The following is a 17,240-nucleotide window of genomic DNA, read 5'->3' on the forward strand; positions in this document are numbered from 1 at the left end:
AAACAAGAAAAAATCCATGTGCGTATGAGAAAAAAAACATTTACTAACATTTATATACATAATGTAATGCAATCAAACTTTTACTTACCTTTCAACATCGCTTCCAAGAACGCAAAAGTTACAATAGAAATATCAGAGTCAAATAAAATATGTAATTAGAAAACTTGATAAACGTTAGCATAATCAAAATATTTTTCAGAGAAACAATTCGTTGCTTTTAATTTCTATTGCTCACGCAACTACAAATTCAATAAGTTTACTTTACTTTTCCGAGTACTTGTCAATAAAACATCACTCTATATAAATATAATACACCTATATAAGTGTATAATTGCACATTTATATAATGTATATCATCATGTAAATATCAATTCATATTTATTTAATCCACTGTATGACGTTACGTAAAAATAATGATATTTTTCTTTTACTTCTATGTACAATATCTAAATATACTTTATCATGTAAATGAAACTATTATGTGTCGGTCAACGCTCTGATAAATCCAATCCCGAGTTTTCATACAAAAAGAAACAAAGTTAGCCAATTATGTATATTACAGTTTATTTGAAAAAAAATACACATTACAAACAGAAATAACAGACTTTCCATGGAAAGCAACCCCTTGCTGGTGAACAAGTTGGCTCTGACAATAACTCTTTTCCAAACTCTTCCGCAATATGAATCTTTAAAACGCGCAAACGCAAGAGGACAGCGAATTTACTTTATCGATGACTTTTTTTTCCAACAATCAGTCGTGATCCGATTTACATATAGACCTCACACACAAAATTAACAGAAAGATGTTGCATAACGAACATTATCAAGATGATATTATGTATATTACACAATTAACGCGTAATGTTTTAAGTTTACTCGGTGTCTGGCCATCTATCAACAGAAAAAGATCAATCGGCCAAAGAGCTTGGAAATTTCTGTTAATCTCACTTTCTTATATTCTTCTCTACTGCGTCTTGATTCCCGGTCTCCTTTTCTGGTTGATCGAGAAGAGAACGCGCGTCCGAGTCCAAACAATTCCTCTTATTTTTTACGGCTTTATGGCTACAGGTAAATACAGCATTTTGGTGTTTAGCGAGAGACGTATCAGACGTTGCTTAAAACATATCGAGGAGGATTGGAAAATCCTTATCAACATGGACGCGCGAGATACGATGATTGAATCCGCAAAGATTGGCAGACGTCTGGTGACACTTTGCGCAGCTTTCATGTACGGTAGTGGACTCTCCTTTCGATCAATTTTGCCATTCGCCAAAGGAAAGATCGTGACCGCACAGAATGTCACAATCAAACCTTTACCCTGCCCAGCTTATTTCTTTTCTTTCGATATACAAGTTAGTCCTATTTACGAAACGGTTTTCGCGATTCAGTTTTTGTCCGGCATAGTTACTTATTCTATTACGATCGGTGTATGTGGGCTTGCGGCTGTCTTTGTGATGCACGCTTGTGGTCAACTGAAAATTTTAGTGACTCTGATGAGAAATCTCGTCGAGATACAATGGGACGAGACTCAAGAATTGGATAGGAAACTTGCTGCAATGGTCGAGCATCAAATAAGGATACGGAAGTAAGTGTTTTTAAATTGTAGGTGATTTTTTCTTAATTTGATTGTATATAATTGAAAATTATTAATAATTTACTAATAAATAAACATAACTTAAACATTTACTAATAATAATTATTGTTAATAATTATTGTTAAATTTTTATTGATATTCTGCATCGTAATTGATAGTTATTGCTAAATCTATATTTACATTTAGCATATTTTATATACAGATAATTAATAATATTATTTATTCGTTATTATTTTACTCTTTGAAAATCTTGATTTAACATCAAAGACATTTCAGCTTTTTGCGATTGGTAGAACATACTATGCAACAAGCATGTCTGATAGAATTAATGGGTTGCACGATGATTGTTTGCCTTTTGGGATATTTTATAATAATGGTTTGTAACGCTTATATTTCTGCGAATTAGATGTTTTCAATAAAATAAAACAAAAAACAAAAAGACATAAAACATTTACATTTACAGGAATGGGAAAATAGTAATTCAATAGCTATGTGCTCTTACTTTATTACAGTTACATCTCTGATGATAAATATGTTCATGTTTTGTTATACTGGAGAACAGCTTACTGTTCAGGTATATTCGTCAACTAATTAGATTTTTCTAACAAACGTCATTACGTTATATAATAATGTATAATAATTATACACACACACACACACACTCATATGTCATAATATAATACAATATGTTATGCATAATAATGTTACATTTACGTGTGTTCGATCACCGAAAGTTGTACTTTACCTCTCATAAAAAAATATGTTTAAAAATATTTATAAAATATTATTGTAATATCATTTTCCGTTTCATACTACATATCAAGATTTCTTGCACAAACAATGAAAATATTTAGATAAAATGCACATCATAAGATTCATCCACAAATATAAGAAAATAAATATTAATTAGTTATTTAACTATACGTGAAAAATAAAGTTAGAATAAAAAATGTTATTGAAAATATTTTTCAATTATTATAAAATTATTATAAAATATTATTAAAATATAAAAATGCTTATTAAATGTCAATAACAGGCGGAGAGAGTAGCTAGTACATCGTGCGAACTCGAATGGTATCGTCTTCCGGATAAAAAGGCACGTGGAATTGTACTAGTGATGATTATGTCGAATTTACCTACCAAAGTCACCGCTGGAAAAATCATGGATTTATCATTCAAGACATACGGTGATGTAAGAACATATATACAAAAGTACTCACTTATTTTTTCACAAACTTGCAATTTAACATAATAGCTATTCATATCATTAAATATTATTTATGTAATATAAATAAATATAAATATAAAAATATTTGTACATAAATGATTAGGAAAGAGAATAACTATAAAATATTTTTATATTTGGCATTAACCATATATACATTTTCATATGTATAATTATCATAATTATTTATAATTACAACTTATATAACTTCAATTAATATCCATCTCAAATTAACATGAATAAATCATTTTTTACTTTTATTGAATAATTTTTTTCACTTAATGAAATAAAATCACGATAAAATAAATTATTACGGAATGTTTTAGGTCGTTAAAACAGCTGTGACGTATTTCAATATGCTTTTAAACGTAACTGATTGAATCTATTTCTTCATAATAATTTTATTTTTATCGTTGAAACTATGAATACGGATACAAAACGATCAACAATATTAATTAAATATTACATAAACTTATGATATAAATGTGTCAAACATATATATAATGTACATAAATGTATATATTATATACACCACACATATGCAGTGTACCCCGATATAAATATATTTCTTCTATAGAAGAATACATATGTACAAAAAGTTTTCTAAAATATGTAGCACAAAATGCACATTAAATTTTTTTAAACCTATAGAAGAGTAAATACAGAAAATTTTCTGAAATATGTAACACAGATGCACATTAATTTTTTTTTCAATTCGATTTGATATTAAGTCAATCGTTAAACTTACACACTTATAAATTAATACAATTGTCGCTCGTATATTGAAAACAAAGTGATAAATATAAGGCCAACTTATCGAGCTGAATATTCGAGATGTTCAGTCAACTACCATTTATTACATGTATAAATTATAAAACTACAGTCATTATATTAAAACTAACGCAAATTACAATCATTCTATAAACGTTTCGACCGCACGCGGTCTTCTTCAGTATAATTATTGAAATATAAATTCTTACAATTCACATAATATCGAAATTTAATTATAGTTATTCAGAATCAAGAGTTTTTGAGTAATTAACGCGTGTTTCAATCCGTCCTGTCCAACAATGTTCGCCTCGATATGATCCCTGATTTTGTTCAGATCTCGGATAGTTTCATCGTTAATATGCGAGAAATTAACCCGTTCCGTAGGCGCTATCATCGTTCTTCTTGATAATTTTGCTACTTATTAACAGTTATTAAGGATGACACATAACAAACCCTGTTTTTATTAAAGGGTTTGTTATGTGTCATCCTTAATAACTGTTAATAAGTAGCAAAATTATCAAGAAGAACGATGATAGCGCCTACGGAACGGGTTAATTTCTCGCATATTAACGATGAAACTATCCGAGATCTGAACAAAATCAGGGATCATATCGAGGCGAACATTGTTGGACAGGACGGATTGAAACACGCGTTAATTACTCAAAAACTCTTGATTCTGAATAACTATAATTAAATTTCGATATTATGTGAATTGTAAGAATTTATATTTCAATAATTATACTGAAGAAGACCGCGTGCGGTCGAAACGTTTATAGAATGATTGTAATTTGCGTTAGTTTTAATATAATGACTGTAGTTTTATAATTTATACATGTAATAAATGGTAGTTGACTGAACATCTCGAATATTCAGCTCGATAAGTTGGCCTTATATTTATCACTTTGTTTACACACTTATTTCCGCAGGAGGGTTAGAGGGTTATCGGAATTAAATCTCAAGTATGAGATTATTTCAAATTTTAAGTTTTGGAAGTATACCGAGAATGATACGTGCCTTGTGCACGGTTTATTTCCAACGAAAACTTAATTTTCGTTGAAAATGTACGCAACAACATCCGCGTATGGCTCTTTAGACTTTTCTTATTTGTGATTTATATTTAATATATTACAGAGTCGTGATTTAATCTTAGTTGTTTAACTTACACAATTATTATGTTATCTTTTTATATATAAACCACATTTGCTTTATTTTAAAATAAATAACAATTAAAAAATAACTGACAATAAATAAGATTTACTAAAATTGTACTAAAAAGATACTAATACTGTGCTATACATTTTATATACGAAATTATTGCAAAAGAGACAAAAAGAATTATTATTAGTGGTCAATGTTCAATACAATCGCAGATTTAAATATAGAAAAGAATAAAGTCGCAAAGCCAATTGTATTAATAGTTGAATACACGTTGACGAACAGAAATTCTATTCATGGAAAGCAATCACAACCCTCGGTGAGCAAGTTGACTTGGAAACTTTTCTGCTTTCAAAATATCTTCCTCACGCAACCATTTAAATCTTTAAAGCGCGCAAGCGTAAGTGAACGGCGAATTTACTTCATTGACCGTTCTTTACGCAGCGATCAGTCGTGATTCAGCTCGCATTTAAGTTTCACATTAACTTGTAGTATCTTGCACAACTGCAATCCAAGAGGAATTTTCTAGAGAAAAAAAATCGCAAACGTTCTTCACAATTTCCCCAAAAAGATGTCGAGTAACAAACAGTATCAAGAAGATATGATGTTTATCACGCAATTTACGCGTAACATTCTAAGTGTACTCGGAGTCTGGCCGTCGTCCAGCAAAGAAAGAACTTTAATTAAACGAATTCATAAATATCTATTAATTTTTATATCAAACATCCTTCTTTATGCCGTTTTATTACCCGGTTTTCTCTTCTGGCTTTTCGAAAAGAGAACGCATGTCAAAATTCAGGTATTACCTCTACTTATCTTCGGCTACATGGCTATAAGTAAATATGGTTATTTAGTATTCTACCAAAGACAAATCAAACGCTGTTTAAAGCACATTGAAGAAGATTGGAGAAATGCCAATGTGAGTTCACGAAACATGATGATCGACTCCGCGAAAACCGGAAGACGCCTAGTTGCACTTTGTGGAGCTTTTATGTACAGTAGCGGATTATCTTTTCGATTAATTTTACCATTTGCTAAGGGAAAAATAGTTAACGCGCAAAATGTCACGATTAGACCTTTGCCATGTCCAGGTTATTATTTTTTCTTAAATACACAAGCCAGTCCTACTTACGAAGTGGTTTTTGCGGTGCAGTTCTTATCGGGTTTAGTTACCTTTTCTATTACGACGGGCGTATGTGGTCTCGCTGCCATATGCGTAATGCACGCTTGTGGCCAATTGAAAATTCTGATAAACTTAATGAAACATCTTGTTGAAGAGCAGAGGCAAGAAAAACATGAAGTGGATAAGAAGTTAGCCGCAATAGTCGAACATCAAATGAGAATACGAAAGTGAGTGCTGTCATCGATTTAATATTAAATCTACATTAGTACTAAATAAAAAATAATTATCTGTTTTATTTCCCAACAAATTTGGATTGGCTATCATGCATAAATAATAGTTCTTATTGTGAATTTTCTTATTTCCCAAAAATGAAAATGTCGAGTTGATATTATCAATACATTTCAGTTTTTTGCAATTAGTGGAAAATACAATGCAACAGATGTGTTTAATAGAATTAACGGGATGTACAACAATCGTATGCATTCTTGGATATTGCATAATAGTGGTTTGTGATTTTTGTATTACTTTTAATTATTTCACAAAATTGTTGCTTAATAATTTTATAGTAATAAGATAAGCATAGCTTTTGTTTATGTATTCAATAAAAATTTTCAAATTATAAATATATTCAGATACAATTCAGATGATTTATGATTTTAATGCAACTTATAATTGGTTTCATGTTTTCCTATATATAAAAATACATAAATATTAGTTACATCAAAGTATTACATTTATAGGAATGGGAGAAAAGTAATACAATAGCTACATGTTCTTACTTTATGTCGGTTACGTCTATGATGATAAATATGTTTCTGTTTTGTTACACCGGTGAACAGCTTACCGCTCAAGTATGTGTGTTTGCTTATAATCTGTTTGATCTCTTATTTCCATTACATTATCACGCATATATATTATATATAATAGTGTCAATGTTATATTTTTTAATAAGATTAATATCATTATATTTGTATTTAATATATGGATATATGCAGAAGCAAAATAATTTTTATCTTAAAAAAATAATTGGAATTATTTCATATATTTAGTATTACATATCTATTACTAACATGTTGTTACGTATATGTGTAATAATATTTATATTAGGCAGAAAAGGTAGCTATTAAATCGTGTGACCTCGAATGGTATCGCCTTCCGAACAAAAAAGCACGTGGAATCGTGCTGGTGATGATCATTTCTAATTTGCCTACCAAGATCACCGCTGGAAAACTCATGGATCTATCATTCAAAACATATGGTGATGTAAGAAAATATTTTTATAAATATCCATATAATTTAATTCATTTTAAAAAATCACCACAGTTACAGATATGTTATATATTTATGTGAATGTATGTATATATGTGTATATGAGCATAAGTGTATGTATAAATGTGTATAATATTTTATTATTTTCTATATTATATATATATATATATGTTTAATTATATATGTACTATATGTATATTATAATTGTATATACATTGTGCCTTATGCGACTATTTCGATCGATTTTGTTTTAGGTTGTAAAAACAGCTGTGACATATTTCAATATGCTTCGAAATTTCGTTGAATAAATATTTTTTTCTAATCATCTGAGCATCATATCATAATAGTAACATCATTTTGTGTCAAGTATACTTTCATAATATAGATATATCAGACATAATATTTTGTATGATATATGTATATATATGATTTATTTATTCTCGTCTCTTAAATATATTTCTTCTATAGAAGAATGCGCATACATAAAGTTGTTGTTTCACAAAATACAGACGGATGCAATTAAATTTTTATGAGCAATTAAGATATAAAAAAAACCTGCAATTACTACATTATATTTTATATTTCCATATAAATCTCTATATATTTCTATTTTATTATACTAAAAAATAAATAACAACAGATAAGAATTTAAAAAAGTAAGCACAGATTTAAATATAATTTTTACATTATCGTACATAAAAACGTACTAAAATGATATTGCACTTTATACACTAACAGACTTTTGCACACACATACAAGTATAGTGAAATATCAGGAATCAACAACCCCATCTTACGTGGTTATTATCAAATAAGTTTCTTTGCACAGCATTAATTCTCTTTTGACTTCCAGCAGGAGTACTATCTCTCACTATAAAAAAATTATGAATAGATCTGCGAGCAACCCCTACAAAAGTTTCAATATAGTATACGCGATGTTAGCCATCTGCTTGACGTGGCTTTTCAGTCTCTTTACGCAAGCGCACGCGAACTATAAATTATGCTTTTGTCCAACAAAGGATATGCTGCGGTCAGTGGCGAACAAACACGCCTTGTTTCAGCATTGCACATTATAGAAATGTTGCGTGCAACATTATTACATAGCATCGTGCTACGAAATTGAGATATTATTTAAAGATATTATAAGTTATATAGTATCCATTCCAACATGATTGCCAACAAGTTTTATGAAAACGATATAAAGTATACCTTTGAGATAAATCGCTTCTTTTTTCGTGTATTAGGAATCTGGCCGTTCGCGCGCAAAAATTCCTTTCTTCCCGACATAGTGCAGACAGTTCCGATATTTATCACGTGTTTTGCTCTTCTTCTTTTTGAATTAGTGCCGACCACGATCTACATATTAGTAGTCCTGAAAGATATTCGTCTAAGACTTAAAGTTTTGGGTAGTATGCTATTCACATTAGTGACGACTGTCAAGTATAGTTACATGTTGTTTTACAAGAATGAAATTAAAAATTGTTTGAAGCTAGTTGACGAGGACTGGCGAAATATAGTCGATCCGAGCTCTCGCATTTCGATGATCGACTCAGTAAAAATTGGTAGACGTTTAATTATAATGTGCGCCGTATTTGTGTATTTAAATGGAGTAGCTATACGAGTTATCATGCCTCTGTCAGTTGGGAAGATCGTCACTCCTCAGAATATCACGATTAAACCTCTGCCAACCGTGGCGCATTTTGTTTTCTTCGATGTGCAACAAAGTCCCGCTTACGAAATTATTTTTTTTCTACAATCTTTTTCGGGAATTATAAGGTACACAGTGACGGTGACAACTTTTGGCTTCATAACTCTCTGTGTAACGCACTTTTGCGCGCAGTTAGATATACTAGTTACATTAATAAATAATTTTGTAAATGAGCACCAAGAAGAATATTTAAACAAGAGATTGGCCATTCTCGTGGAACATCAAATCAAGACACGGAAGTGAGTTTGTCTTTATATTTATATAATTTTTTAATAATTTTGCTAATTATTTCTAAAATTTATTTATTTATTAGAAAGAAAGAAAAAGAGGAAGAAAAAATATGTATTCTATAATTTAAATCATGACAACATTATATATATATATATATAAATTGATGGATATGAGAAAGTGTTTATAAAAAATATGATTAATATCTTTCGTTTAAATTTAATATTTGCGTATTTCTTTCGTGTTCATTTCAGTTTTTTACGCTTGGTACAGACTGCTACTCAATACCCAAGTTTAATAGAAATTCTAAGTTCTAGTATACTCATATGCTTCGCAGGATATTACATTTTGATGGTGCGCAAACGTTTATGTAATAGCGAATTTTAAGAAAATTTAGATCAATATGGTACGATATTTGATAGAAAACTTAATATATTTTGAAAAATAATAAGACATGTCTGTTTGATTTACAGGAATGGGAAAATCATAATACTATACGTTTATGCTCATACGTTATTGGATTGTCGATGCTTTTATTCAACGTAGTTATTTATTGTTACATGGGCGAACAAGTCATCGAACAGGTATGCATTTTCGAGTCCTAATTTTATTATAGTTGAAAAAAATAATCGTAAAGTATTTAACAGATAAGAAACGGAATATGTGCCACATATTATTTTTTTTCAATTTTATTTCTGACGCATATAACTAATTAATAAAATTAGGAAAAGAAAGTAGCATTAACAGTGTGCACATTAGAATGGTATCGTCTTCCGAATGAAAAAGCGAAAACATTGATTTTAATCATGGCCATCTCGCACACTTCACATACACTGAAAGCAGGAAAATTTATCGATCTTTCTCTCAAAACATTTGGCAATGTAAGTAACAATCTTTTTAAAAAATATAATGGATACTGTTATCATTATTAATGATAAAGATATTTTTTTGGAAAAGAAAAAAAGGAAAAACGCGATTAATATACATATATAGAAATATATTTATTTTAGGTTGTTAAGATGTCAGTGACATATTTAAATCTTCTACGATCATTCGAATGAGACTTAAGAATTAGTTATGTATACATAGAATAGCAATAAAAAATGTATTTTAAATAAAAGTAGTAATATAAAAAGAATACTCATATAATGCAATTAATGACTCTCTACTTTATATATCTATTTTAGATAAAATATTAAATGCATTTAGAGACATTTAAATCATATTTAAAGTTCAATGTATAATTTTATACACAAATATATTGCGTGTGTAACAAATTTCAAGAAGTTAAATGATTTGTTACTCACTCGTGTAAATAATAAATAAATATCATTTTCTCTTTCTTACCATATAATATCAAGATTTTTTCTCAAATGATGAAAATGTTTAGATAAAATGCACATCATAAAATTCATCCACTAATGTAAGAAAATAAATATTAATTAGCTATCTAACTATACGTAAAAATAAAGTTCACATTTCTTGACAATCTAAAAAATATTTACTGCTCTTTATGTGCTATTCAATTTTATTTAAATATTATATGTACATATAAACAATTTCCTATTTGATAACTTAAAAACATATTATTCCTATATCAAAGATATATGATAATATTTAAAAAGAAATTAGACGCAATTGTTTTCCTGTTGCAAAGTTGAAGTATGTATGAAAACTGAAAATACCTTCCGTAGAAAAAAAACAATCTCAGTTCTTGATCATTTCACTTGCAAACTTTATGACTATTTCTCTACTTCACATATCATTTGAATTCTTAAAGAGCGCAAGCGCAGCTCGATGACAAGTTTACTTCGACGTCAGTCTTTCTTTTAACAATCAATCGTAATTCAGCTATCGGCTATATTTCACAGTATCCGCAGAAATTTACTTGACAGTTGATAGTTAAATAATTTTCAAAAATAATAATTGTGCGAGACCAAACTCCACTGAAAAAAATGTCGTGTAACGAACATTATAAAGATGATATTGTATACATCACGCAATTAACACGTAATGTTCTAAGCGTGCTCGGGGTCTGGCCGTCTTCCAACAGAGCAAGATCTGCTGGCGAAAAAATTGTGAAGTTTCTGTTAATCTGTGTTTCCTACGCTCTTCTTTATTGCGTGCTGATCCCGGGTATCCTCTTTTGGTTAATGGAGAAAAGAACGCGTATCAGAATACAAACATTTCCTATGCTTCTCTATTGTTTCATGGCAACGAGTAAATACGGTAATTTAATATTTCGCGAGAATCAAGTCAAACGGTGCTTGAAACATATCGAGGAAGATTGGAAGATTGTTACTAGCGCAGATGCGCGAGATACAATGATCGAATCAGCGAGAACGGGAAGACGTTTGGTTGCACTTTGCGGAGCCTTTATGTATGGCAGCGGACTCTCCTTCCGATCGATCTTACCATTCGCTAAAGGAAAAATAATTAACGCGCAGAATATTACAATTAAACCCTTGCCTTGTCCGGGTTACTTTTTTTCCTTCAATTCACAAACCAGTCCTACTTACGAAATGATTTTTGCAATGCAGTTCTTATCAGGTTTAGTTACTTATTCGATCACAACGGGCGCATGTGGTCTTGCAGCCGTGTTCGTGATGCATGCCTGCGGTCAGCTGAGAATTTTGATAGACTTGATGCGACGTCTTGTCGAGGACCAATGGCAAGAAAAGCAAGAGGTGGATAGAAGACTTGCTGAAGTGGTAGAGCACCAAATAAGAATACGAAAGTAAGTTCTTAATTTGTAATCTTATTAAATATGTATCACATTATAAAAATAATTGATCGCTGATTAATAAATAAAATCGCATTTAATATGTGGGATACAATTTTTAATTCTATTCGTTTATTTTATAAAAATATCAATTTAATACAGAATATCAATATATTTCACAGTTTCTTGCGATTAGTGGAGCATACTCTGCAACAAATATGTTTGATAGAATTGATGGGCTGTACGATAATTGTTTGCAATTTAGGGTATTGCATAATAGTGGTTTGTAATTTATTCTACTCCCTTCAATAACAAAATAAAAACGCATTTTTTAATCTATTTAATAAAATGTAAAAATAAAAATTGTAAAAGTGTTGAAACAATTGATTGAAATAGTGATTGTTCTTTTATAGTTTTTATATAAAGAAACATTTATATAAAAAGTGCTGTATTTATAGGAATGGGAGAGAAGCAATACAATAGCTACATGTTCTTATTTTATGTCGCTTACGTCTATGCTAATAAATGTGTTTATGTTTTGTTATACCGGTGAACAACTTACGACTCAGGTATATTCGCATTATATGTTTAAATCAGATCATCTTTTCATTAAATACGCAATCTATACCTTTTTATTTAATTTACCATATGATAATTATGTATAATAATATTATTTTCGTTATTTTATAAATTATAATTTTTATATATTATAAAAATAATTATCACAACTTTATCGTAAAAATATAACAAAAATATTTTAATTTTCGAAATAATTCTTAAGTACGTGAAATATGTTATACATAACACGTACAATAAATTAAATATTATATATGATCATGAATTCGATTATTTATTATATAAGATATATATCTATATAATTATCTATAATATTTTATATCTATAACAGGCGGAGAAAGTGGCTCATACATCGTGCGAACTTGAGTGGTATCGTCTTCCGGATAAAAAAGCACGCGGAATTGTATTAGTGATGATTATGTCTAACTTGCCTACAAAAATCACCGCTGGAAAGATTATGGACCTATCACTTAAAACATTTGGTGATGTACGAATATATATTGAAACAAACTTATTAACTTGTCATGTGTGTATATGTGTTTTTATGTGTGTATATACTATATTTTTTGTATTATTTGTTATAATTATATTTTTCGTTCTGTTAAACTTAAGCGCGAATGGACAATTGATTTGTTTTAGGTTGTTAAAACAGCTGTGACATATTTTAACATGCTTCGAAATGTAACTGATTGAATATTTCAATTCTAATCATTGAAATAATTTAAGCTACACATCGTGTCAACATTATCGTATTGTATACTATATGTAAAATTATAATAATTAGAGTCAATGTACATACACACAAGATAAATGTTTTTAGTTTTGAATATATTCTTGTATAATTATAATTGTAATAATTATTTTCGTAAAAAATTGAATAATTTTCCGATAATATCTACGAACAAAAATAAGTTGTATAATAGCATCATATCTTGCTTTAAAACATTAAAAGTTTATTTTATAATCGCAGTGTTTAAATCATCGAAGCATTGTATCAATTCATTATTATTCCTTATTGATCATTATAAAAAAACTATTTTAACATTCTAAATATTTTGATTACAAAATTACAACGATTGTGTAGTCATAGAAAATATTTTTTTATCTGTTCAGGATATAATCATGAGACAAGCATAATTGCTTTGGATATTTTATTATCAACAATCATATTATGTTTACACTGATATCATTTCAACAAGTTTCTTCAAAGAATATCAATTTTTTTGACTTTAAACAAGAGAACTTTCTCTCCCTATGATAAAGCACATTCATAAATAGATCTGCGTGCAACTCCTTTCGATTCCTTTTAAAAGTTTTGCACGTACAATATTAGCTATTCATTTGACGTGGCTTTTCAGTCTTTGTAACACGTAAGCACATGTGATGAGTTAGTCCCTTTTATATCCGACAAAGAAAAAAATATTTATTAATAATATTATTAACTCTTTTCAAATTATTAAAATATGCGATTTCAATGATAACAATTTCTTATGAAATAAGCATAACAAAAGAATTAGATAACATATCGCGTTAATAAATAAAAATAATAATCTCAAATAATTAACAGATTTACAATTATATATATATATATATAATGTACTTTATAAATAAATTTTAACATATTTCAAGTTAATTATGTTGACAATGCATGATGAATTGGTAATAACATAAATAATTATGGTCAATTGATTAATGTTGCAGTTAAAATTAAGAAATTTATAAAAATAAAATTTATGAACATAGCTCTTTCTAAGAAACATATAAAAGTATTCTCATAAAATATAATCAAAATTGTTATTTTTTGATCAATAAGTACAATCACGGACAAGATATAGAAAGGAGGAAAATTAAATATTATAATTTTCTGAATCGCGCGCGGTCAAAAGTCAATAAACGTAGATGAGTAAGAATTACTTTTCATAGAAAACCATCTCGTCCCTTGGCGAGTAACTTTATTTATGAACTTTACTTTTCCATTTCTCTTCCTCACGCAACGTTTAAATGTTTCAAACGCGCAAGCGCATGCGAGAATTGAGTTGACTTTATGATCAGATTTGTCCTGCAACGATCAGTCGTGATTCCGCTCGCGTCCAGGTTTCGTGTTAATAGTGTTTGCGCATCGGATAAAGAGTCCGAAAGTACAGCACATTTCAAATTAATCGAAAGAAATGCCACAAAACAAACATTATCAGGACGATATTTTATATATCACACAACCAACTCGTAACATTTTGCTCATACTTGGAGCCTGGCCATCTATCGATCAAAAAAGATCTGTATTTCCACAAGCTTGCAACTTCTTGTTAATTAGTATCACTTACACACTTCTTTTCTCCGAGCTTATACCTGGTATCCTTTACTGGCTGATGGAGAAATCAACGCGCATTCGACTCCAAATAATTCCTCTTCTTCTCTATGACATCATGTCTGTCAGTCAATATGGTATTTTTATATTTCGCCGTGATCAACTCAGACAATGTTTCAAGTATATCGAGGAAGATTGGGAAGACATTAGTGCAAACACGCGCAATATTATGCTGAAATCCGCGAAGATGGGCAAACGCCTGGCTACAATTTGCGCAATTTTCATGTACAGTGGTGCCTTTACTTTTCGAACTATCTTACCATTATCCCAAGGGAAAATCGTAACTGATCAAAACATTACAATAAAACCCTTTGCTTGTCCGGGTTACTTTTTTTCTCTCGACGTGTACGTCAGTCCTATTTATGAGATACTCTTTACAATCCAATGTGTAACAGGTATACTTATGGTTTCGATCGTGATAAGTGCATCCGGCCTTACAGCGATTTTCGTGATGCATGCTCGTGGCCAGCTGAAAATCTTGATCGATTTGATGAGAAGTTTCGTGCAGGAACCGTGCCAAGAAGAGCGTACAGTGGATACGAAGTTAGCTCAAATAGTCAAACATCAAATAAAAGTGCGCAAGTAAGTCTGCAATTTGTTTTTATATGTTATTTGTGCCTCTTTATTTATTTTGCCTTTTAATTAGTTAATTCAAAATATATATCTATCTATCAAAAAATATATATCTGTCAAAAAAATTTTCTAGCTTTGATTATTATTCTCTTTATTCATTGATGCGGATAATATTAATTTTTTATGGCAATTGTATTTCAGTTTTTTACGATTGGTACAGCATACTCTACATGAAATATATTTGATAGAACTTACGGTGAATACAATAAGCATCTGTCTTTTATTATATTTTATGATAGTGGTTCGTAAGTTTATTTATATGATGAAATAATTTTAACAAAAAAGTAAATTAAATATTTGAGTATATATAATACAAATAAAACAATGAATAACAAAAATTCAATCATAATATAAATTTTGATTTACTCTTATAATTTCAAATTTTTATATGACGATGCATGTTTCAAAAACAAAGTTATTTTAAAATTTTTAATTAATCAATAATCAATTCGTTATATGTATATGTATAACATTTATATTTGTAGGATTGGCAAAGTAGGAATATAGCAGTTTTATGCACTTATTTGTTAAGCATTACGAACGTGGTAACTCATATATTTTTATTTTGTTATACCGGTGAACAACTTACCAGTCAGGTACGTTTTATTAACATCTTAACTTTTAAAATAGACAATCATAATAAATTGAAAATACAAAAAATCTCAATGTTCTACAATTAAAAATAATTTATTTATTATAAATAAAGTTGCACTTTAAATTTTGAGACAATATTCCATTAAAAATTATTCTATTATATAATATCTTAAAATATTACATTTTTGTGAAAATGTTTTATTAAATATGAAGAAAATACAATATATAAAGAAAATATAAAAAAATGTATATTACACTATCTTAGAAATATTTGTATGACCATTGCTATATATGTATAATAAATTAACAATAGGCGGAAAAAGTGGCCATTACATCCTGCGGACTCGAATGGTATCGTCTTCCGAACAGGAAAGCACGTAGCGTCATATTATTAATGATTATGTCTAATACGCCAACTAAAATCTCCGCTGGAAATATTGTCGATCTGTCACTCAAGACATTTGGTGATGTAAGTAAAAAAATTAAAATTTTCAAAAATTATGTATGTGTATATGTTCAATTTGTTAAAGTTTGCCAAAAATTAAAATCTTAATCAATCGTCATACCGTTTAATCATACAAATATTAAATAATAGATTATTTTATATTCATAAATACATATAAATGTTAGCTGAAATTTTCTTTTAGTATGATTTTTTTATATTAATAATGAGAATTGATCAAAACAATAAGCAGTTAAATATGTTTTAGGTCATGAAAACATCTGGAGCATATTTTAATATGCTCCGAAATGTAATCGAGTAATGTAATAAATATTTAAATTCTTATAATCTCGAGATTATGACGAAAATGATATATACTTGATATATTAATTATATATTGTGTGAATCAGTAATATACATAAATTAAATAGAAAATTTAAATTATTTTATGTAAAACTATATACATATATAATATACTCTTATTATACACACATTTAAATATACATATTTTATCGAACAATTTATTATTTATTTTTTAACATGTATTTTTATTTATATTAGAAATAAATAATACATCTTACTTTTGTTATAAAGTTCAAGAAATATATATAATCAAAATTATTATTTCGCAATCGGAATTGAGATTTCTATAAAAAGTTATACAAATTATATAGGAAGAGATAAACATATAATTATTTTCCTAGTTGTTATAAAGGACGATAAAAGCGATCGCGTACAGATAAAAATACTTTTCATGACATGGCAGATAGTCTCTCCCTCGAACAATTGCATTTACTAACTTTATCGCTACTATCTCTCTTCCTCACACAACATTT

At 28.9% G+C, this 17,240-nt stretch overlaps 5 protein-coding genes across 5 annotated transcripts; all 5 read left to right on the forward strand.

The window, feature by feature from the left end:
• Positions 1–803: 803 nt before the first annotated feature.
• Positions 804–3,199, forward strand: LOC114932785 (4-vinylanisole receptor-like). The gene is made up of 5 exons (XM_029305169.2): positions 804–1,585; positions 1,871–1,970; positions 2,058–2,168; positions 2,631–2,786; positions 3,146–3,199. Exons 1-5 carry the CDS (start codon positions 804–806, stop codon positions 3,197–3,199), a joined length of 1,203 nt encoding a protein of 400 aa, XP_029161002.2.
• A 2,117-nt stretch (positions 3,200–5,316) lies between these two features.
• Positions 5,317–7,445, forward strand: LOC114932692 (4-vinylanisole receptor-like). The gene is made up of 5 exons (XM_029305016.1): positions 5,317–6,095; positions 6,274–6,373; positions 6,609–6,719; positions 6,976–7,131; positions 7,392–7,445. The coding sequence occupies exons 1-5, from the start codon at positions 5,317–5,319 to the stop codon at positions 7,443–7,445; spliced, it is 1,200 nt and encodes a 399-aa protein (XP_029160849.1).
• A 746-nt stretch (positions 7,446–8,191) lies between these two features.
• Positions 8,192–10,147, forward strand: LOC114932704 (odorant receptor 4-like). Its single transcript, XM_029305031.2, has 5 exons — positions 8,192–9,083; positions 9,327–9,426; positions 9,546–9,656; positions 9,798–9,953; positions 10,083–10,147. The coding sequence occupies exons 1-5, from the start codon at positions 8,305–8,307 to the stop codon at positions 10,131–10,133; spliced, it is 1,197 nt and encodes a 398-aa protein (XP_029160864.1). The 5' UTR covers positions 8,192–8,304; the 3' UTR covers positions 10,134–10,147.
• Positions 10,148–10,933: 786 nt separating this feature from the next.
• LOC114932691 (4-vinylanisole receptor-like) lies at positions 10,934–13,086 on the forward strand. The gene is made up of 5 exons (XM_029305015.2): positions 10,934–11,809; positions 11,977–12,076; positions 12,253–12,363; positions 12,702–12,857; positions 13,010–13,086. The coding sequence occupies exons 1-5, from the start codon at positions 11,028–11,030 to the stop codon at positions 13,061–13,063; spliced, it is 1,203 nt and encodes a 400-aa protein (XP_029160848.1). The 5' UTR covers positions 10,934–11,027; the 3' UTR covers positions 13,064–13,086.
• A 1,373-nt stretch (positions 13,087–14,459) lies between these two features.
• On the forward strand, positions 14,460–16,726 carry LOC114932703 (odorant receptor 4-like). Its single transcript, XM_029305030.2, has 5 exons — positions 14,460–15,317; positions 15,510–15,609; positions 15,854–15,964; positions 16,276–16,431; positions 16,673–16,726. The coding sequence occupies exons 1-5, from the start codon at positions 14,539–14,541 to the stop codon at positions 16,724–16,726; spliced, it is 1,200 nt and encodes a 399-aa protein (XP_029160863.2). The 5' UTR covers positions 14,460–14,538.
• The last annotated feature ends 514 nt before the right edge of the window (positions 16,727–17,240 follow it).

Source organism: Nylanderia fulva, unplaced genomic scaffold (genome assembly GCF_048542155.1).
Source record: "Nylanderia fulva isolate GAGA-0341 unplaced genomic scaffold, ASM4854215v1 Scaffold22, whole genome shotgun sequence".
NCBI classification, from domain to species: domain Eukaryota; kingdom Metazoa; phylum Arthropoda; class Insecta; order Hymenoptera; family Formicidae; genus Nylanderia; species Nylanderia fulva.